Source organism: Dendrobates tinctorius, unplaced genomic scaffold (assembly GCF_039654945.1).
Source record: "Dendrobates tinctorius isolate UK_male_01 unplaced genomic scaffold, ASM3965494v1 ptg000158l, whole genome shotgun sequence".
Taxonomy (NCBI): Eukaryota; Metazoa; Chordata; class Amphibia; order Anura; family Dendrobatidae; genus Dendrobates; species Dendrobates tinctorius.
Genome location: NW_027361825.1, coordinates 22,380,675 through 22,402,744, shown reverse-complemented (window position 1 = coordinate 22,402,744; position 22,070 = coordinate 22,380,675). Strand labels below are relative to the sequence as shown.

General features: G+C 46.8%; 1 protein-coding gene across 1 annotated transcript in view; it reads right to left on the bottom strand.

The window, feature by feature from the left end:
* MAP4K1 (mitogen-activated protein kinase kinase kinase kinase 1) overlaps window positions 1-22,070 on the bottom strand; it is a 210,778-nt gene that overhangs the window by 123,266 nt on the left and 65,442 nt on the right. The window contains exon 2 of the mRNA XM_073549098.1: window positions 2,339-2,396. Coding sequence (XP_073405199.1) covers window positions 2,339-2,396 — 58 coding nt within the window. The remainder of the gene's footprint in view (window positions 1-2,338; window positions 2,397-22,070) is intronic.

Here is a 22,070-nt window from a genome sequence, read left to right as displayed (position 1 = left end):
GGTGTACTGAGGGATGAGCGCCAAGTGAGACATCGTGGTATGTGCATCCAGTTGTTGGCGCATGCGCAGGGGCTCACACGCAGAGCAAAGACTTGTGCGGAGCTTCACAATTTGGCTCTGCCATTGAATAGACTTGGGGCTCAACGGGCAAAACTGGTGACCGGCTGCTCCTGCAAGTAGCGTGACCGTGTGTTGGGCAGGAAAGCTTGAAGACACAATGTTGGCCCCCGCCGGCATTCATCATCTATTGGACTAAAGGCGACTTAAAAACAGCAGAGTCACAATATGATAAAGTTTATAGAGAGACTGTTGCATTGAACCACATTTATCCTGTTTAACCTGTCTTCCCCCTTCCTGTTATTTCATTATTGTTAATTAAACCGCACTCCTGTTAACCCTTGCGCTGCGCTTTTGCATTACTGCATCCATTTAACTGCTTTACAGTGATGTCACAGTATAGGGATAATAAACATGGCAATGTCACAGCATAGAGATAACGGACACTTCAGCCTCTGCACCTCCTTTAAACACATGTTCTCGGAGAATTGTAATTAAATAAATAAATAATACACATTTAAATATTAAACATTTATAGAGAAAAAAGATACAGTATGCTTTATCTAGTGCACACTGTCAGGATTTTAAAGATGGCAACTGCCATCAATCACAACCTTTCCTAGATATCAGAGGATGTGCAGTAGGACAGGCTGCTTGAAGAACATCTGCTGGAGACAGAGGTCATGTCAGAGCAGCATCCAGTCTGTCATCCTGAATTCCTCTGTTCAGTCAACCTGACGGGACACTGATTGCAGGCAACTAAAGGAGATGATAAATATCTTACTTTAAAGGGAATCTGTCACCCCTTTTTTGAGATATCATATAATGATTCAATTGTGTGTCACATAAGGATTCTCTTAGTACTTTTGCTTCCCCCTGACCCCGCACCTTTCATGCATAAATACCTTTTTTATATCGGTTCAGATGTATATAAACTGCCGCTGTCTGGTCCGCTGGGCGGGGCTTATTCAACTCCTCCCCCCTCCCTGTCTTGCTCTACGCATTTCTTCTTGTGTAGAGCAAGACAGGGGGGGGGTAGCAGTTGAATAAGCCCCGCCCAGCGGACCGGACAGCCGCAGTTTACATACATCTGAACCAATATAAAAAAGGTATTTATGCATGAAAGGTGCGGGGTCAGGGGGAAGCAAAAGTACTAAGAGAATCCTTATGTGACACACAATTGAATGACATCATTATATGATATCTCAAAAAAGAGGTGACAGATTCCCTTTGACTGAGAATGAGAATAAACTTCCATCTCATTCAGCCTGACAGTTTTAGTGCATCTGGTCTCATGCTTGCCTGTCCTACTGCATGTCTTCTGAAATCTAGGACGGTTTGCACAATGATTTAGATGGCAGTTTCCATCTTTAAAACCCTGAGAGAGTGCAATATATAAAAGCATACCTTTTTGATAAATAAAGGTATTTAGAAAAATGTTTAGTGTTTAGATGTGTGTTATTACATTTCTCGTAGAACTCCTTTAAAGAGAGTTCTTATTTTATTACCGGAGCTACTCTATATGCCCATGTAACAGGACACAGAGGTGAGTTGAGTCCAGGCTTTGTCTCATTCAAGCACTAAATTAGCACAGATTTCAAATGTCCTACATAACAAGATCACCAGAATAACCAGCATGCATCTACACTCAGGACCTGTCAGCTCTGTGGACATGTTGGAATCCTAGAATGGTAGAGTTGAAAGGGACCTCCGGGGTTATCGTGGCCAACCCCCTTCTCAATGCAGAATTCACTAACATCTAAGACAGATGACTGTCCAGCCTCCATTGAAGGAGAACTCACTGTTAAATATGTGTATTCATCACAAAAGTAATTATTTTGAAACATCTGTTCTTACACTAGATTATGCCGTTCTTCTTCTACTTTCCCTGGAAATGTTTGTAAAATTGACAACTGAGTATTACCAGTGGGAAGTGTGTCCTGTCACAGTCTGGCATGGTCAGCACTGATTGGTCAGTGTAACACTATTTAGGGACACACACCCTAGCTGTTACACCCAATTGACAATTAATTTATACATTTCTAGTGGAAATAGCAGAAGAGCGGCACAATATAGAATTTTAATATTAAATGAAATACAAATACCGTATTTACTAAAACAGACATATTTTGGAGACTTGACAGGTCCCTTTAACGCATACTTTTCAGTATGCCTATTTTCATAGGCAAGTTTGTGAAAACTGACTTAATGTATATCTGGATTCTGAGAGTAAAATGATTGAATTTGAAACAAAAACGCCAAGATCGTCTCCATCACTTACCAGTCTCCTCCTTGACAATTTTCACTGCCGCCAACTCTCCGCTCACCTTGTTCCTTGCCTACACAAGAAGAAAAATACAAGTGATTCATGCGTGAAGGTGAAGTGCTCCTGGAGCTTCAATGGCCCATCCAAACTTCCCTACATAGGGCAAGCACTACATGTCAACAACTTATGGGTCCAGCTCAAATTTTTTTCATACATCAAGCTGGTGACTTCAATGAGCTCCTTATCCATAAAAAAAAAATCAGACATCCAGAACCATGTGATAATAAAGAGTTCAGCAATATATTAGGAGAACGTGTGCTTTGCAAGCTCCTCCCAAATTGTACAATGAGGGAAATAAGTATTTGATCCATTGCTGATTTTGTAAGTTTGACCACTAACAAAGACATGAACAGTCTATACTTTTAACATTGAGAGATAGAATATAAAAAAAATCCAGAAAATCACATTGTATAAATTATTTAAATTAATTTGCAGTTTGCAGTGAGAATACTAATATTTGATCCCCTACCAACCATTAAGAGTTATGGCTCCTTCAGACCAGTTAGACGCTCCTAATCATCTCGTTACCTGCTTTAAAGACAGCTGTTTTACATAGTCACCTTTATAAATGCTGGGTCGGACTGGCCCACCGGAGACCCGGAGGATTCTCTGGTGGGCCCTGGCTCTGACACCTGCTGGCATATTGGCCAGCAGTTGTCTAGGGCCCCCACTGCTCCAGGGACCTCCAGCCAGTGGTGTGTCGCTAATAGCGGCACACCCAGCTCCTATGGGATCCCTGAGTCAAGGGGGGCCCTCCCGCTGCCAGGAGCAGCAGCTGGAGACAAGCCCCTGTCCCCGCTGCTAAAGATAAATTAATATTCACGCCTTACCACGCCCCCATGGGCGTGGAGAGGCATGAATACCATTTCTCTTTAACAGCCAGCAGTGGTAGCCATCAAGCTGCCTGGTGCTGCTAAGTCGGGGCCCTGGAGGTGGGCCCCCTAAAGGGGGGCGAACCCTAATTGCGATCCCTGCAGCTTTTGACCGGAGCGGAACTGCAGGGATCCGATCATCCAAGTCATGATCTGACACTGTCCTACTTCCTGCTGGCCTGCTCGGCACTTCCTGTCTGACTCAACGAGGCTGGATGACGTCATCATTCAGCCCAGCTGTTTCAGAGAGGAAGCTGTCAGGATGTGCCACAGGTCACCTGCGGAGAGGTGAGTGTGTGTGGTGCAGTGCTGTGCGTGTGGGGAGCGGTGCTGTGTGTTTGTGTGGTGGGGTGTGTGTGTGTGTGTGTGTGGTGTGCGGTTCTGTGTGTGTGCGGTGCGATGCTGTGTGCGGTGAGGTGCTGTGTGTGGTGCGGTGCTGTGTGTGTGTGTGGTGCTGTGCTGTTTGTGTGGTACGGTGCTGTGAGTGTGTGTGTGGTGCATTGCTGTGCTGTGTGTGTGGTGCGGTGATGTGCTGTGTGTGTGGTGAGGTGCTGTGTTGTGTGTGTGGTGCGGTGCTGTGCTGTGTGTGCATGGAGCGGTGCTGTGGGTATGTGTGCAGTGCTGGGTGTGTGTGCGGTGTGTGTGGTGCGGTGCTGTGTGTGTGTGCGGTGCTGTGTGTGGTGCGGTGCTGTGTGTGGTGCGGTGCTGTGCGGTGTGTGTGGTGCGGTGCTGTGTTTGGTGCGGTGCTGTGTGTGTGCGGTGCAGTGCTGTGTGTGTGATGCTGTGTTTGTGTGTGGTGCGGTGCTGTGTGTGTGGTGCGGTGCTGTGTGTGTGGTGCGGTGTTGTGTGTGTGTGTGGTGCGGTGCTGTGTGTGTGTGCATGGTGCGGTGCTGTGGGTGTGTGGTGCGGTGCTCTGTGTGTATGTGCGGTGCTGTGTGTGGTGTGGTGTGGTGCGGTGCTGTGTGTGTGTGCGGTGCTGTGCGTGTGTGGTGCTGTTTGTGTGTCTGGTGCGGTGTTGTGTGTGTGCGGTGCTGTGTGTGTGCAGTGTGTGGTGTGGTGCTGTGTGTGGTGTGGTGCGGTGCTGTGTGTGTGTGGTGTGTGTGCGGTGCTGTGTGTGTGCGGTGCGGTGCTGTGTGTGTGTGCGGTGCTGTGTGTGTGTGCGGTGCTGTGTGTGGTGCGGTGCTGTGTGTGGTGCAGTGCTTTGTGTGTGTGAGAGAGTGGTGCAGTGCTGTCTGTGCGGTGTTGTATTTGTAATGGTGATGAGGAGGCAATGATGGTGGTGGGGGAAGACAATGATGATGATAGTGGTGAGGAGGCAATGGTAATGGTGGTGAGGAGGCGATGATGATGGTGGGGGGGAGGCAGTGATGATGGTGAGGAGGCAATGATAATGGTGATTAGGAAGCAATGATGGTAGTGGGGGAAGGCAATGATGATGGTGGTGAGGAGGCGATGATGGTGGTGGGGGGAGGCAATGATGGTGGTAGGGGGAGGCAGTGATGATGGTGAGGAAGCAATGATGATGGTGGGGGAGGCGATGATGGTGCTGGGGGGAGGTAGTAATGATGGTGAGGAGGCAATGATGATGGTGGTTAGGAGGCAATGATAATGGTGGTGAGGAGGCGATGATGGTGGTGGGGGGAGGCAGTGATTATGGTGAGGAGGCAATGATGATGGTGGTGGGGGGCGGCAATGATGGAGGTGTTGGAATGGTCAATGATGGGGGTGTTTGGGGAGAAAGCAATGATGGTTGTGGTGTAAAGGACAATGAAGGTAGTGGTGGAAAGGACAATGTTAGTGGGGGAGGAGGCAATGATGGAGATGGTGATGAGGACAATGATGGAGGGGTGCTGCATTATACCCTTTGAGGGGGGCTGCATTATACCCTATGAGGGGAGCTACATTATATTCTGTGGGGGGCTGCATTATATTCTGTGTGGGGACTGCATTATACTATATGAGGTGGTCTGCATTATGCCATTTGAGGGTGCTACATTATATTCTATGGGGGGGCGGCATTATAACTTATGAGGGGGTTGCAGTATATTTTGTGGGGTGCTGTATTATACCCTATGGGGGGGTGCTTTATATTCTATGAGGGGACTGCATTACATTCCATGAGGGGGGCGACCTTATATTCTATGAGTGGGCTACCCGAAACCATGCTTCATAATTAAGACGTGTACTACCATATATTATACCCTGATATTAGCGTGTTTTACTGCACAATTGGTGGTCTTGTATTTATTTCTATGTGGCTACATAGTGGGCCCCAAGAATGATTTTCTCTGATGGGCCCAAGGTGCTCCAGTCCGACACCGTATAAATTACTCCTGTCCACAGACTAAACTAATCAATCAACTCCAACCTCTACAACATGGGCAAGACCAAAGAGCTTTATAAGGATGTCAGGGGAAAGATCATAGACCTGCACAAAGCTGGAATGGGCTACAAAACCACAAGTAAGACACTGAGTGAGAAGGAGACAACTGTTAGTACAATAGTAAGAAAATGGAAGAAATACAAAATGATTGTCAATTGACATCGATCTGGGGCACCATGCAAAATCTTATCTCATGGGGTATCCTTGATCATGAGGAAGGTGAAAGATCAGGCTAAAACTACATGGGGGTTTTCTCAAGGCAGCTGGGACCACAGTCACCAAGAAAACCATTGGTAGCACATTACGCCGTAAAGGTTTAAAATCCTGCAGTGCCCGCAATGTCCCCCTGCTCAAGAAGGCAAATGTGCAGGTCCATCTGAGGTTTGCCAACGAACACAAGGATGATTCTGTGAGCGATAGGGAGAAGGTGCTGTGGTCATATGAGACAAAAATTAAACTCTTTGGCATTATCTCAACTCGCCGTGTTTGGAGGAAGAGAAATGCTGCCTGTGACCTAAAGAACAAAGTCCTCACTGTCAAGCATGGAGGTGGAAACATTATGTTTTGAGGGTGTTTATCTGCTAAGTGCACAGCACTACTTCACAGCATCAATGGTAGAATGCATGGAGCCATGTACTGTGAAATCCTGAGTGACAACCTCCTTCCCTCCGCCAGGACATTAAAAATGGGTCGTGGCTGGGTCTTCCAGCCAAGGCAACAAAGGAGTGGCTCAAAAAGAAGCGCATTAAGGTCATGGAGTGGCCTAGCCAGTCTGCAGACCTTAATCCCATAGAAAATTTATGGAGGGAGTTGAATCTCCAAGTTGCCAAGCGACAGCCTCAAACGCTTAATGATTTAGAGATGATCTGCAAAGAGGAGTGGACCAAAATTCCTCCTGACATGTGCGCAAACCTCATCATCAACTACAAAAACGTCTGACTGCTGTGCTTGCCAACAAGGGTTTTACCACCAAGTATTAAGTCTTGTTTGCCAGAGGGATCAAATACTTATTTCCCACTGCAAAATGCAAATAAATTTATATAATTTATACAATGTGATTTTCTGGATTTTATTTTGCCATTCTATCTCTCAATGTTAAAATTGACCTGCCCTTAAAATTATAGACTGTTTATGTGTTCATCATGCTTCTTCTGGTCTTATCACCATTTCAGGGCTCTATGTTTTGTGTTGGTGGTCTGTCAGAGGAGGCTGCTTGTGTGCAGAGCTCTGGCATTCTTAAAGGAGTAAACAAAACAGACTTCCTAAATTGTCCCTCTTTTTCATTCAGTAAGAGTTGAGTAGCAAAACTATGGAGGCACACTGACACATTTATTTCTTTGGCCATTACTTCGCTCTATAACTAGCTGTAGATGATGAGTTATGGTTCAAAGAAATGTTTACGACAGTCTGTACCAGAGAGAAAAGATGAAGAAAGAAAACAACTCAAATCAGGCAATATGTCACCATCGGGTCACTGGATAGAATTGTGATGCAATGGTATATTCTATGGTACACTTATTCTTACTGAAATTACCGTAATTGACTTTTGTTTCATCAGACTTTGCAAAAATGAATAGTACAAGAGAACACAAGAGATTTTGTAATATATATTATCATAAAAATATTGTTCTTTCTTCACTTATGCTCCTTTCTATTTTTTAGCCATTACATAGGCTCTACAACTAGCTGCAGATGATGATTTATTCCTAAAAGAAATATTTATAATGGTTTGGGCTGGATGGAGAAGATAAAGAAAGAGAACAACTCAAATCAGAAAATATGCCACCACCAAGTCACTGGATATACTGTAATTGCGTGCAGTTGTATGTTCTGTGTTATAATCATTGGTGCAAAATTTTATTTTATTTTCATTTCAAACTTTGCAAAAATGAATACTGTAGTACAAAAGAACTAAAGAGGCTTTGTGATATATCTTAGTCAAGAGATATTCTACTTTCTCCACTTATGACCCATTTTTTTCTCCTTACTCTAAGGTCCTAAACTAATAATCCACTCTGAAAAAACTAACAATCCACTCTGAAAAACAGGTCAATTCTGTCTTGGTCAAAGGAAAATGGACTGTCAGCTCAGTGAATTATTAGGTTACTGCTGATATTAAAACTTATGGAGGCAGAGATGAGTAGCAGGCATAAACACTAACAGAGACAGAGAAACAAAGATCCCTGCTGTACGTTCTAGCAAGTAATTTATCTTTTTCCAGAGCTGAATTCACAACTACACTGTTTAGTATAGTGCTCTCTACAGTATGTTGTCATTTCTAAACATGTCCTGCATAGAGGCAAGAGAGCAGGAATCCCTCATGTACGTGTGTACTGTGTATAGGAAACATCATAGCAGCTAGTTTCCATTCAGAGAGAACTGAAAAATAGACATAGAGCCTACAGAGGGGAAAAATTAGTAAAAAATGCAAGATATAAGTACATGTTATGATTCTGTTGTCAGATAACACGGGACCAGGGACTCTTACCGTATCCCTGATGCTAGGGGCACCCGGGCTTTCCCTGCTCCTCAGGTTACTTCTGATGGGGAAGATGCATAGGCCACGTACCTTGCTGTACTCCTGAATCAGCCCTCATCTGTCCTCTCCCAGGGAATGATGGAGGAATAGTGTATGTATATACACAAACAAGGAAGGACGTACGGGGATAAATGAATATGGCAATCATACAAATATGCACTCACAGACAACAGAGGGGAACACAGAGTAGAAAAGTTAGGGAAACTAAATAGAAGAGGATGGGGGATTGTACACAGCTAAAACAACCAGCAACAGTCACAGAACAACTCTCCAAAAGCACAGCTACAAAACACCAATTTCTCCACTCCTTCACTAGACAGTACAAGACTTAACAATGGCAATCCAGATTGCCAGAGCCAAGAATATATAGGAGAGAGGAGTGAGAGGAGTGGCTGATATTGCACCGCTGAGATCCTCCAAGCGGAACAGATTAACTCCTGCACTGCTGAAAGAAACCTGCACCGTTTAACCTGAGAAGTGCCTTCTTTCAGTGCAGGAGTGTTATGAGCTCATTTTCTGCTCCACCAGCTGGGAGTTCTCCTTCCGTTCTCCCTCTGGTGGTGACAGGAGGTGGTGAGGTTAGTTTAATTGGTAATGGTCTGCCACCTGACGAGGAGGATAATGATTGGATCTCTGGAGTATCAGACTGGATATAAGACAGCCGACGCCCTATCCTGTTGCTGGTGATTCAGTCTGCTTCTCAGGTCTTGGACTTCAGCTCTGCTCCATTCTTCTCAAGTTAAGTTTGTTTTTTGCTAATGTTCACACTTGCTCTTGTTGGTCAGCTCAGTTTTTGTGTGGTCAGCCAGCCCGGCTGGGCTGTGCTGAATCTCCACTCTTATTTATCTGTATTTGCCAATTTGCCTTTTATTAGATTGGCCTCTTTTTTGCTCTGTCTCAGAATATTTCAGAGTGCTGATATAGTGGGAGAAGTCTAGTGACTTCAGGGTTAATTTTGTTATCAGAAGTGTTGGACATTATTTTGGGTAGGGTTTTTGGCAGATTGCAGACAGTATCTTTCCTTTCCTGTCCTTTCAAGTTAGTTTGGCCCCATCGTTTGCTCAGCCTATTTTTCTGCCTTTGTTTGTGTTTTCATCTTGCTTCACCATCAATACATGTGGGGGGCTGTCTTTCCTTTGGGGTCTGCTCTGGGGAGTTAGTTTTCCTCTTTTCTTACTTTAGGCTTATTTAGCTCTCCGGTTGTGACGAGGCATCCAGGACCATCGTAGGCACGCTCCATGACTGCTGCTAGTTGTGTGTTAAGATCAGGGGATCTGCAATCTGCATAGTTACCAACTTCTCTGGTTTTCTGAGACTTGGCGTGTGTTGTTTTTCTCCTCGGTGACCCATTCATAACACAGGAGTATGAGAACTCAGAAGCTGCTGTCTTCTGGCTCATGTCGTGGCAAACCCATGACAGTATAATGGCCAGAACTAATGTAATTCCTCATGTACATACACAACAAATTAATCTGAAAAATTACATCAAATTACAGATAAACTAAATGATCAAATTAGGGCTGCGTATAGGCACTACTAGAAGGTGTTTACGCCATACTGTTTCACTGTTATTTTTGTTATTTTTATAACCAGGACTAAACTTTAACATGTTGGGTTTGTGCTCCTTTCCTTGGACATAATTCACCTAGATGAGTGTTCCCCAACTCCAGTCCTCAAGAGCCACCAATGGTTCATGTTTTCAGGATTTCCTTAGTATGGCCCAGGTGATAATTGCAGTACCTGTATAGGAAACAGCAGGAACGCGGGATGCAGTATCGGACTGGAGGCAGAGCAAAGGTTAAAGAGTGTTCAAGTTTAATAATACAGAGGATAATCCACACAGGGAGAAGGGGGAAAAGGACTACTTTGGGGGGGATATTATAACTAGGGAAAAACAGGTTTCGGCAAATAAGAAGTGTTAAACTTATCAAACCAGCGACTTCAGCAGTTGGAGTCCTGGGTGTAAATGTTGGCACCAAGGCCATGGCGCATATGGGGTCCGGCGTGGTCCTTGAGAAGGTGGCGTCCTGGATCCAGGTAACGGCAGTGATTCCTCGTGGTCCTGGTGACGGTCTTGGGTCCGGAAGATGAGGGAACGGAGAGGATAAAGTCTCTATCCAGGGCAGTGCTTGTCACTGCGCGGCAACTATTTGTGGACTTATCAGGGTACAGTTCAAAACAGGTCACCCAGCTTTTCTGCTGGTACAGGCACGTGTCTATGTTCCTCCTGTGGGGAAGGTGACCTGACGGACGGACTTGTCAGTAGGGAAAAGGGACGGTTTGTGCACTTTAGACAAATGTTTGTAATGACAGAAGGGAAACAGCTGGGGAAAAGTGTAGAATGAGTGCAGTACCTTAGTTTGACCACAAGATGGCAGGAGGGAGCGCGAGTACAGGACTTGACAGCAGCTTATGGCTTTAGAAACCCTTAGTCATGTCGGGTGGGGAGACAGGAGCCCAGGAAGGTTATAAATAGGACAGGAAAGGGTTCCAGAAAGTTCCAGTCCCAGGAGGAGCTCGACAGGAGAGGAGACAGTGAAGGAGTACGTACAGTAGTGGAGAGCTCAACTAGGGGACTGAGGAGAAAAGAAGTCAGGGGGGTGGCCCCGACACGAAGAACCGCAGAACAGACGAGGCCCCGGGGGTACCAAATTGACGACGATCTCGGACCGGTGAAACGCTGGCGGTAGATAGGCCTAGGGCAGCCCCAGTGAAAGAGCCGTGAGGAACATCACTACGACAAAAGGAAGGTGCAGGTACCCCCGGCCTGAATATGGAGAGCTGTGGAAGTGCTGCGGTGTATTGCTGCGGTTGTCAGGAGGACAGCCAATAAACTCGGACCTGTTGTACCCGAAATCTGCCTCAGTCTCGTGTCTGAGTCGTCTGTTCACGGTAAACAGGGGACCAGCCCCAAGCTGGGCCACCTATCCTACATTTGGCGTAGTTGGCAGGATCGCCACCGCCAATGCTTCAACTTCAGCGGCAAGCCTGAGACTGGTGCGCACCTGAGGCTGTAATGAGACCAAGCACAGGGAGCAAACTGCTGAGAGACGCTGGCTATCACAGAGTGGAAGAAGGGCAGGAGATGGAAAATGCAAGGTAAGAACAGGGAACGCTCCGGCCGAAAGCGTCCCTGGATACTCGCTTGGAAATAGCCACCCGAAAGTACCTGAGCGTGTGACGTCACAGCCCGTACAGGGCAACACAAGGATCAAAAAGCTGACCAACGCGTTTCAAAGGCCCAAATTGCCTTTTTTCTATATATATGTACAGTATATAGAAAAAAGATGAAAAAGCAGCACAAAAAAGACAGTAATGCGGGTACAAGCGTTCCAGGCATATACCAAACCTCAAAAATAGTCCTTCAAAGATGAATGCAAGAACAATGCTTGAGAAAGGTCCGCACCCCTTAGGACCGAAACGTCACTATATGGGCGAATAGCCAGATGGGCTAATAAATAGCACTTTAATTGGAGTCTCTAGGGTGTGCTGCTTTCATCTTTGAAGGACTATATATATATGTATGTACATATACACACACTGCTCAAAAAAATAAAGAGAACACTTAATCAACGTAACTCCAAGTCACAAGTCAATCACACTTCTCTGAAATCAGCCTGTCTAGGTATGAAGCAACTCTCATTGCAAATCTATTTCTTCTGCTGTAGTGCATATCAACAGGTAGAAATGATAGGCAATTAGCAAGACAATCCCTATAAAGGAGTGTTTCTGCAGGAGGTGACCACAGACCATTTCTCTGTTCTCATCCTTTTTGGCTGTTTTGGTCACTTGTCATTGCTCTCAACCCTAGAGGTACAGTACAGTAGCATGAGACGGTGTCTACAACCCACAGAAGTTACCAAGTAGTGCAGCTCATACAAGATGGCACATCAATGTGACCTGTGGCAAGAAGGGTAGCTGTGTCTGTCAGCACAGTGTCCAGAGCATGGAGCAGATACCAGGAGACAGGTCAGTACACCAGGAGGCGTGGTGGGGCCATTGGAGGGCAACAACCCAACAGCAGGACCACTACCTCCTCCTTTTTGCAAGGAGGAACGGGAGGAGCAGCCCCAGAGCCCTGCAAAATTACCTCCAGCAGGCCACTAACATCCATGTGTCTACTCAGACTGTCAGAAATAGACTCCATGAGGGTGGTATGAGGACCCAACATTCCCCAAGTGGGTGTTGTGCTCACAGTCCAATACTGCCAATACTGTGCAGGGTGACTGGCATTTACCAGAGAACACCAAGATTGGCAGATTTGACATTGGTGCCCTGTGCTCTTCATGGATGAGAGCAGGTTTACGCTGAGCACATGTGACTGATGTGACAGAGGAAGGAGACGCTGAGAAGAAAGTTCTACTGCCTGCATGACCGGTTTGGCAGTGGGTCCGTAATAGTGAGGGAGGCATTAATTTGGAGGGCCGCACAGCTCTCCATGTGCTAGCAAGATGTACCATGACTGCCATTAGGTACCGGGATGAGATCCTCAGACCCATTGTGAGACCATATTCAGGTGCAGTGGGCCTTGGGTTCCTTCGGATGCATTACAGTGCTAGGCCTCATGTAGCTGAAGTGTGTCAGCAGTTCCTGTATGATGAAGGCATTGATGCTATGCACTGACCTGCACATTTCCCAGACCTGAATCCAATCGAGCACATCTGGGACATCATGTCTCTTTCCATCTTCCAGTGCAATGTTGCACCATAGACTGTCCAGGAGTTGACTGATGCGTTAATACAGGTCTAGGACGCAATCCCTCAGGGGAACATCTGCCACCTCATCAGGAGCCTGCAAAGGCATTGTAGGTGACGCGCCCCAGGGACTGTGGGATCCTCGGTACCGGGCCGGTTAAGTTCAATGGGAAATGTCACAGTGGCGGTGATCCGGTCTGTGGCCCCAGGCGGTCATGTAAAAGGGGTAGAATTGAATGGGAATACAGTTTATGAAGTGATTCGTGACACCACCAGTGGTTTCTGGTCAGTATGACCAGCGCTGCAGTGTTGCTTCTCTGGGACAGTTATGGGCAGCAGTGATGTTAAAGCTCTCCACAGGTAGAGCTGTAGTCCCAGGGCAGTAGGGTTGATTTGGTAGATGGTGAAGTAATGTAGAGAGGAGGATGTAGCAGGGCTGGGTGAGAAGCGCAGCAAAGGAGACAAATAACTCAGTTTTGGAGTTCCAAAGGGCTTTACTCACAGTTCCGTTCGTGATACAGATGCCCACTTCGATGCTGAGTCCTCCAGGTGAGGGGTCCAGCCAACTTCCAGATAAGATGAAATGCACCTTTCCAGCTTTCACTGTCAGTGTGTGCCTTTCCTGGCCATTACCAAACAATTTGCTGATTAAACTCCTTCCTTCCACTCCAGCACTTCACAGTTATCCTTATGGGTCAACAGCTGCGAATCCCGTTCAGACAATGCCTCACTGTTTCTGTGATTCTATATAACCACCTTTCCAGTCGGACTAACTTTGGTAGGGGCGATGGTCCATAAAGTAACCGAAGCTATCGGCTTGCTAGTTGTAGCACCCTGAAGAATGCGATCTAGGCTAGGGGCCGTTCCCTTTGTGACCAGTCTGGTTCCTTCCTCCACCTGACGGTGGTCAGCGTGGAACGAGACCCACGGGATACACTTTCCAACCATGTCTCTGGAAGAACCAATCCTTCCTATGGAGAATCTTCCGTTTTAGTCCAATTCGTCCAGCAACTTCTGGTGCAAGTCAGGAGCTGCTCAGAGCTCAGTCTGTCTATTTCACTCCCTCAGAGGGATCTCAACCTAACTTCTCCTAAGATTATCCCTTCTAAACTACACTCCGCCCACCTCCCAGCACTCTTCGTGTTCCAAGCAGGGAGCCATAAAGGGTGCTCTGCTACACTACTGGTGTGTGTGGGATGTGGGTGTTGGAATCTGGTCGGGTGCACTCACCTTACCTGGTTGTAGGGTACCACACCTCTGGGTGAGGTGCAGTACCTCTGTGGCGACTGGACCCTCAGGGGCGCCACATAGGGAGGTCATACAGGCAAGTGGAGGCCACACACACTACTGAGCATCATTTCCTTCTCTTGAGGCATTTCCACTGAAGTTGTATCAGCCTGTACTTTGATCTTGAGTATCATTCCAAATCCAAACGTCCCTGGGATATTAATTTTGATTTACATTGGTCATTTTAATGTTTTATTGTTCTCAACGCATTCAACTATGTAATGAAAAAAGATTTGCAACTGGAATATTTAATTCAGTGACATCTAGGATGTGGGATTTTAGTGTTCCCTTTATTTTTTTGAAAAGTGTATTGTGAGACAGTGACTGGTGCTACCTGTAGGGGTCGCTGTATGTTTCCCCCAAGATGCGCATGGATTTGTAGGATTCGTATTGAGGTCATGAGAGGACATTGCAGTCACAGGCATAACTGTAGTTGCAGTCAGTTTCATTCCCGGCCCAGGTTTTCCATGTGGCTGAAGGCCACAGTTTGCTATTTAAAAGCCCTGCAGTATAGAGTTTGGGTGTGTCAGTATCAGAGTGGAGTTTGCATGGTGTAGAGCAGACAGCCCTGCAAGAGCACAGCCTGTGTGAGAGTAACACAGCGCCCATCAGAGCGAACTACTGACGCCCACAACTTACACAGCGGTGCAGTCGCCAACAGCAACTGGTGTATATTGGATGTAACCGCGAGGATATGGTTCCCGGCTGCGATCCGGAGGATATTGTGCACTGTGCCTTTTTAGTGAGTTAATCATTAAAGAGACTTTGTTTTGCTTTGAACTTTGCTGGGTCCCTGCCTCTTCACTGCACAGTGTTACCAATGCACTACATATGGTTGGAGAATGCGGGCAGTATGAACTGAGGCATACCCCATAGCGTGCTGCAATGTGAATCTTTGAATGTACAGCAGAGCGAGAGAGCTTGCCGGTGACCCAGTGGGCTGAAGTGGTGGCCCCCTTCCTGACGGGAGATGCCCAGAGGGTGTACTTGGACGTCAATCAGGAGGATGCTGTGGACTATGAAAAGGTGAGATCCTTGCCCGACTGGGGCATAATACCTATGTGCGGGCTCAGCAGGTGTGCCAGTGGTCTTTTGTGGAGTCTAGTCCCGCCAGATCTCAGGCATTTGACTTACTGCAGCTGGTAAATAAAATGGGACAAGGGGATCCGGGCACTTTGGACCAGCTGGCTGGACTGGTAGAGCGGTATACAGCCACTCAGGACTTTATACAGGACACTGCTCCACTTCGGCTGTCACGTAAGGCTCCGTCAGCTCAAAAGCCTGGAAAAGTCCACAAACCTCTGTTGCGGCTGACCAGAACCGAGTGCGGGATCAAGGGATGACCAAAAGTGAAGGTGACAAAAGTTTTGTCTTCCCTAAAACGACTCTAAGGTATAGTCGTGCTGCAGCGATCAGGTTACGGCGGTGCCAAGAGCCTGGATATGTGACTGCTAACAGCCCCCTGATGTCTGAACCCATGGACTGCGGGTATACTCACCGTATGTCTATGTATGCCCAGCCAGTCTGTACCACCACTACAGGCACTGCCGACAGCGAACCCCAACTGTGCCAGGTACTCATGAACGGGTACCAAACAGAGGCCCCCCTGGACTTGGGAGCGTGGTGACTTTGGTCCATGCGTCCCTTGTAGCCAGGGACAACCCCAAAGGTCGGAAAGTGGAGTTGATAGGTATCCATGGGGAAATCCGTGAATATCCGACAGCAGAGGTTAATTTTTCTACGCCATGTGGGGACTTTAAACATGTGGTTGAAGTGGTGAAGACCCTTCCATATGGGACTCTGATGGGGAGAGACTTGCTGCTGTTCTGGTCCCTGTGGAAGATCAGGGTCAACCCTCCCAAAGTAAATGTTGTTCCGGGTATAGAGCCCGAAGATCCCAAGTCAGGGATACCTGCCATAGGGGTTGCCAACCTAGGGACAGAGTGTAACACCGATAGGTTCCCCCTAGAGGTTGTGGCAGGAGAGGTCGTGGAGACCCCACTGAACCCCGAGCTGGAAATGTTCCCTGGTAAGTTCAGGACAGCTCAGTTCCAGGGTCCCACGCAGAGACGCAGGTGTAAAAAGCGCACGTATAAAAAGGAAGCAGGGAGGAACCTGAATTGTATGGTCGTGGAGGCGACTAGGGATGTACGCATGAGTAACCCTCTGGCACTGGCCAAGGATGTGGCCAGGGTAAAATGGATAGACCTCTCACTATACAGCAGTGTCGGGAGGCTCAGGTTCGGGAGAAAAGGGGTACGGATGCATGCCCGGAGTTGCCGGGGCGGACCGCAGCATTTCAGCGCGACATAGTCACCGAGGCACGGGTAAGGGTACGGAGGAAATGGTTCCAAGGGCCCTCAGGTGAGTACTTAGGTCACGGGATAAGCTGCGGGGGAACCCCAAATAAACACGGTCGAGACCATCCAAAACTGGCCCATATCTACTGTTAGTAAGGAAAGTGGGTGTGTCTTCTGCAATGGAGAACTGGGATGTGGGTGGTCATGTAACAAAGTATGGAGGAGAAACACAAAGGGGAGGGATGCATGCGTCAACCGATGGTTCCTGTTCCCACTTTGGATTTTCAGTACAGTGTCAGGCGTTGGGTATCACAGGGTCATGCGGATGCCCTGTCACGCGCCCATGTGGGGTGACAAGTGTTCAACCCCACAGGTTTGAACAGAGGAAGGGGGTATGTGAGGCAGTGACTGGTGTTACCTGTAGGGGTCACTGTATGTTTCCCCCAGGATGCGCACAACGGCGTATTGAGGTCATGAGAGGACATTGCAGTCAAAGGCATAACTGTAGTTGCAGTCCATTTCATTCCCGACCCTGGTTTTCCATGTGACTGAAGGCCACAGGTTGCTATTTAAAAACCCTGCAATATAGAGTTTAGGTGTGTCAATATCAGAGTGGAGTTTGCATTGTGTTGAGCAGACAGCCCTGCAAGAGCACAGCCCTGTGTGAGAGAAATACAAAGACCAGCAGAGCGAACTACTGGCACCTACAGCTTACACATCGGTGCAGTCGCCCACAGCAACTGGTCTAGAAGGTGGACTGGCGTGTATATTGGTTGTAACCCCGAGGATATGTTTCCCGGCTGCGATCCAGAGGATATTGTGTGCTGTGCCATATTTGTGAGATAATCATTAAAGAGACTTTGTTTTGCTTTGAACTTGGCTAGGTCCTTGCCTTTTCATTGCACAGTGTTACCGCTGCACTACAGTATATACACTCATAGGGCTCATCCTCATTTGCGATTAAAAAAGGTCCGATTTCTGGACTGTAAAAAAGGGTGGAGTGCTATGCGAGTGTCATGCGATTTCTATGCGATTTTTAATCTTTCCATCCGTTTTCTATCCGTTTTCCTTCCGTTTTACATCCGTTTGCAATCCGTTTTTTTTTCGCAGCAACTATTTTTTTACAGTCATTTACAGGACCATTTACAGTGTTCTATGCCACAGAATGGTAATGTATTCATTTAAAACGGATGGAAAACGGATGGTCCATTTTTGGTCCGTTTTTTTAATCGCACCAATTGACTTGCATTGGTGAAAATCGCAGCAAATCACAGCATGCTGAGATTTTTTTCTCAGTCCGATTTTGGATGGGAAAAAAATCGCAAGTGAGATGTCACCCATTGACTAACATTGGTCAGAGTTCAATCCGATTTTAAATCGGATTGCAAACGTCCGATTTTATCGCCAGTGAGTATGAGCCCATAGAGATAATGCAGCAATGTGGTTGGTGATCTGCAACGACTGAAAGCCTAAATAGTGAAAACCACGGAAGCAGAAAGTTCCCTTTTCCCTAATTTCATATTAAAGGGTATGTCATTATACACTACACAAACAGTTGGGTAACTTTGTAAACCTATTGCTTTATTTATCTAGCAATGAGCAGGGTTGCCTACATCCTTTTTAAAAAAAAAATCTTCACAACTGAGCCAAAAGACAAAGAAAATCGTAACTGTTTATGGATACGTTCCCCATCCCTTTAAATAGACAACTCAGCAAGATAATCTCTACCTAATGTCTTGAATCACAAGTGCAGCACCATCCCCTCCAAAATGACTTATGACATTCCGATCGAACTTTAATAGCTTGTGTCATATATTATTGAAAAGTGATTATTCCCAGTTATCACCAATCGCATAAATGTAAGATCGATGGGGGTCCGACCACAGGGACATCCACCGATCCAGAGAACAAGTATCTGGGCCCCCTGTATGCTCGCATGCCCACCGCTCTACTCAATAATTTTTCTCTCCATGAGACAGAAGCTCTGAGTTCCCGCAGATTCCTGCAGGCTGATTTATCACTGTTGTATAGCCAAAAAGTGCTTAACACCATTATTTAGCTGCAAATTCTCGACATAGCGATTGAGGTTAGTTAAAAAATGTCATACAGTCAGCAGCATCCGACCCCGTGTGTATGGAGGGAGGGTAAATAACATTATGTACAAGTTCCCAAAGACAAAGAAAAAACTATTTTCCACCTCACTGATATAAAACTTTACTTTTACTAAAACCAATACGCTCATCATAACTGCCCCCCCCCCCCGTTTGATCAGTTTCGCACATCCAGCATTCACAGCCTGAATACGGACCCCCTTGTACAGACCGGCCATGGGTCTTCTGGCTCAAACTCAATCGGAACAGATGAAAGCTCAAGTTCCAGATTATCTTCTGGAAACATTTCTATCAAAAAGGGATCTTACAAAGCAAACTCTTCCATCACCCAAAACTTTCACTTCCTTCAGTTAAGTATCATTTTGTTTGACATTATTTTTTAATTTTTTAACAAATATATTTTGGTTCCTTTTTTTTCTAAAAGTGCATTTCATATACTGCAGCAAATATGTGAATACTGCTGGTGACCAGACATTGTGTTATCAGAAAATAATCATTTGTTAAGTTTTAAAGTGAACCTGTCACCCCCCAGGGCGTTTTTCAGTTAAAGAGCCACCTTCAGCAGCACTAAGGCTGCATTCTGTGAAGGTGGCTCTTCTTTTTTTGACCCCTAATAACGCTGAAATATCGATTTTTATAACTAGCTCCTCATACCTGTAATGTGTCCCATAGGTATGGTGTCTCCCCCTGTATCAGCCGCCTACCATCCGTCCATTATGCCTGTCCTGTGTCTCGGCACCGCCCACCATCCGTCCATCATGATGCCCCTGTGCGTCGCTGCATCCTCCTGTTTTGAATGCCGGCGCCTGCCCTGTGACAAGAGTTCTCGGGCATGCGCAGTGCGCACTGCCCAAGAACCGACATCAGGCTATTGCGCTTGCGTGTTGCGGAGGCCCCAGCCCGGCAGTGTGAATACATCATAACACACTGCGGGGCGGGATCTGGGGCCTCCACAACACGCAGGCGCAATAGCCTGATGTCGGTTCTTGGGCAGTGCGCACTGCGCATGCCCGAGAACTCTTGTCACAGTGCAGGCACCGGCATTCAAAACAGGAGGATGCAGCGAAGCCCTGGGGGGTGACAGGTTCCCTTTAATGTTAAATATATTCTTTTTTCATTATCTAAATTACAAAGATTATGAAGTTTTCACTTTTCCCACTAAACGTAATAATAGGCTTGTACTTCCTGTTCTGTAGAGAGAAGTCATATTATCATCACAGGCAGGATTACAATGACTGATCCCCCTCTATAAACAGTAGATAACAGAGGATCCACTATTCACAATAGGTGATATCACTAGAGTTGAGCGAAACGGGTCGGTCAGATTCAAAAGTCGCCGACTTTTTCCAAAGTCGGGTTTCGCCGAGCGAAACCCAACCATAGCGTGAGGTCGGCCATGCAGTCGCCGACTCGAGCGCCAAAGTCGCGTTTCCCATAATGCTTTCAGGCGCCTTTTCTCTGCCAATGAGCAAGGACGCACACTGCGGGCAACGCGATGACATGGGCAGTGGCCACCACCATCTTAGAGAAGGGCATTGCAGTGATTGGCTTGCTTTGTGTGGCGTCACAGTGGCTATAAAAGCCCTGATCGCCGACCGCCATTTTACTTCTGACGATGTTAGCATAGGGAGAGGTTGCTGCCGCTGTTTCTCAATAGGGAGAGTGTTAGGCAGGAAAGAAAACAGATAGGCCAGAAAGAAAAATCATTCTGTGCTTCTGCTGATAGCAATTGTGCTGTACAGTTAGTGTGCAGTGACGGGAGGATTTTTTTGTGTGCAGCAGCGCTGGTTATTAGGCTGCCTGATAGCTGCATTGCTGTGTGCACACTGCTGTGCAGACTGCTTTTTACACAGCACTCATACTTTTATTCTTTTTTTCTGCACAGTTACCGAGCATTCATTTTTTCCCACACCGTCTAGAGCTGTACGCTCCTCACACACTGCCATGTACCAGCTGGTATCACGGACAAATACATGCTATCTGTGTGTGACTCCGGAAATAAATATATGGAGATATTTACATTTTTCCATACACCGTATAAAGCTGTCTGCTTCTGATACAGTACCGTATATCTGCTGTTTGGATTACGGTCAAATCCATACTGAGACAGCGTGTGTGTGTGTGTGTGACTCCGGAAATAAATATACAGAGATTTACATTTTACATACACCGTGTAGAGCTGTACATTTCTGATACAGTACCGTGTATCTGCTGGTTGGATTACGGTCAAATACATACTGGGAGAGCATCTGTGACTAAGGAAATATATACGGAGATTTAAATTTTTCACTACACCTTATACAGCTGTACGCTCCTCATATAGTACCATATATCTGCTGGTATTTTTGGTACATTTTCCCAAACATGAGGAAGTATGGTGGAAGAGGCCGCGGACGTGGGCGGGGGGGGGCAGCTGGTACTGATGGTGATGGTGGTGCATCTGCTGGTTATGCTCAAAGCACAATAGCAGCTAAGGCAGGAGATGTTGAGCCTGCATCATCATCTCACTCAAGAAGGCCTGTAAGGTTCCCTTTTCTGGGAGCAGGTAAACCGCTTTTAAAGCCGGCGCATCAGGAACAGGTTTTGGCTTACATTGCCGAAACAGCCCCCAATTCTATCGCCTCCTCTTCTGAAGTTTCAAAAACTTCAAGCACTGAGTCGTCAGTGCAGGCTTCTGGTCAGGAACAACACCTTCCTTGTGTCCTTCACCCCCACCAAAAGTGAAGGATGCGGCAGGCCACACTTCAGATTACTTCATGGAGCTCTTTTCACATACCATGTGTTAGGAACGGCGGAACGCACTAAATAAAATAATAAAGTGCGTTCGCCGCTCGGGGTCAACCGTGCAGTAGGTGGTATAACTGCTGCTAAGTGGTGGCAGACAAGCAATATGGCGGTATGATGCACACGGGTTAAACTTCACCCGGAGTGTGCAGAGTGGCCTCTGATCACACACAGAGGTGCCGCAACAAAAAACATACAAAACGCTGAACCTGTTAGTGACACAGGCTTCAGGTAGATGCACACACGGTAACTGGTCACAGGAGCAGAACCCAAGACAGAGGAGCTGCATCCCTCTAGACCTACCGTGTGTGTGGCGTCGCTTCTGCGGATGCCAAGGAGGGCTGCAACTGCAGCGCAGCGTAGGACACTGCCGCTCGACGACAAAGCCAGAAAGCAAGCGTGATGTCGGACGCTAGCGTAACAGTGCGGTGAGCACAGTGGCTTAAGGCTTGCCACTGACTGGCGCTGACTGCTAAACTAATTCCCTATCCACATGCGTATTATCAGAGGGAAGGGGTTTCAAATGAGTCAGTCACCAGAATCATGCATCCGTCACCATTCACACATAGCAAGTATAGTCTACATATTAGCGCATGGCGAAACGGCCATGCGCGCTTTTTATAGCCGTGCGGGACCTTCCAGATCTCTGAGATGGACCAATGAGATCTGGAACAGGACCTGGGCACATGACTCCCGATCTCCAATGGGAGATTGTCT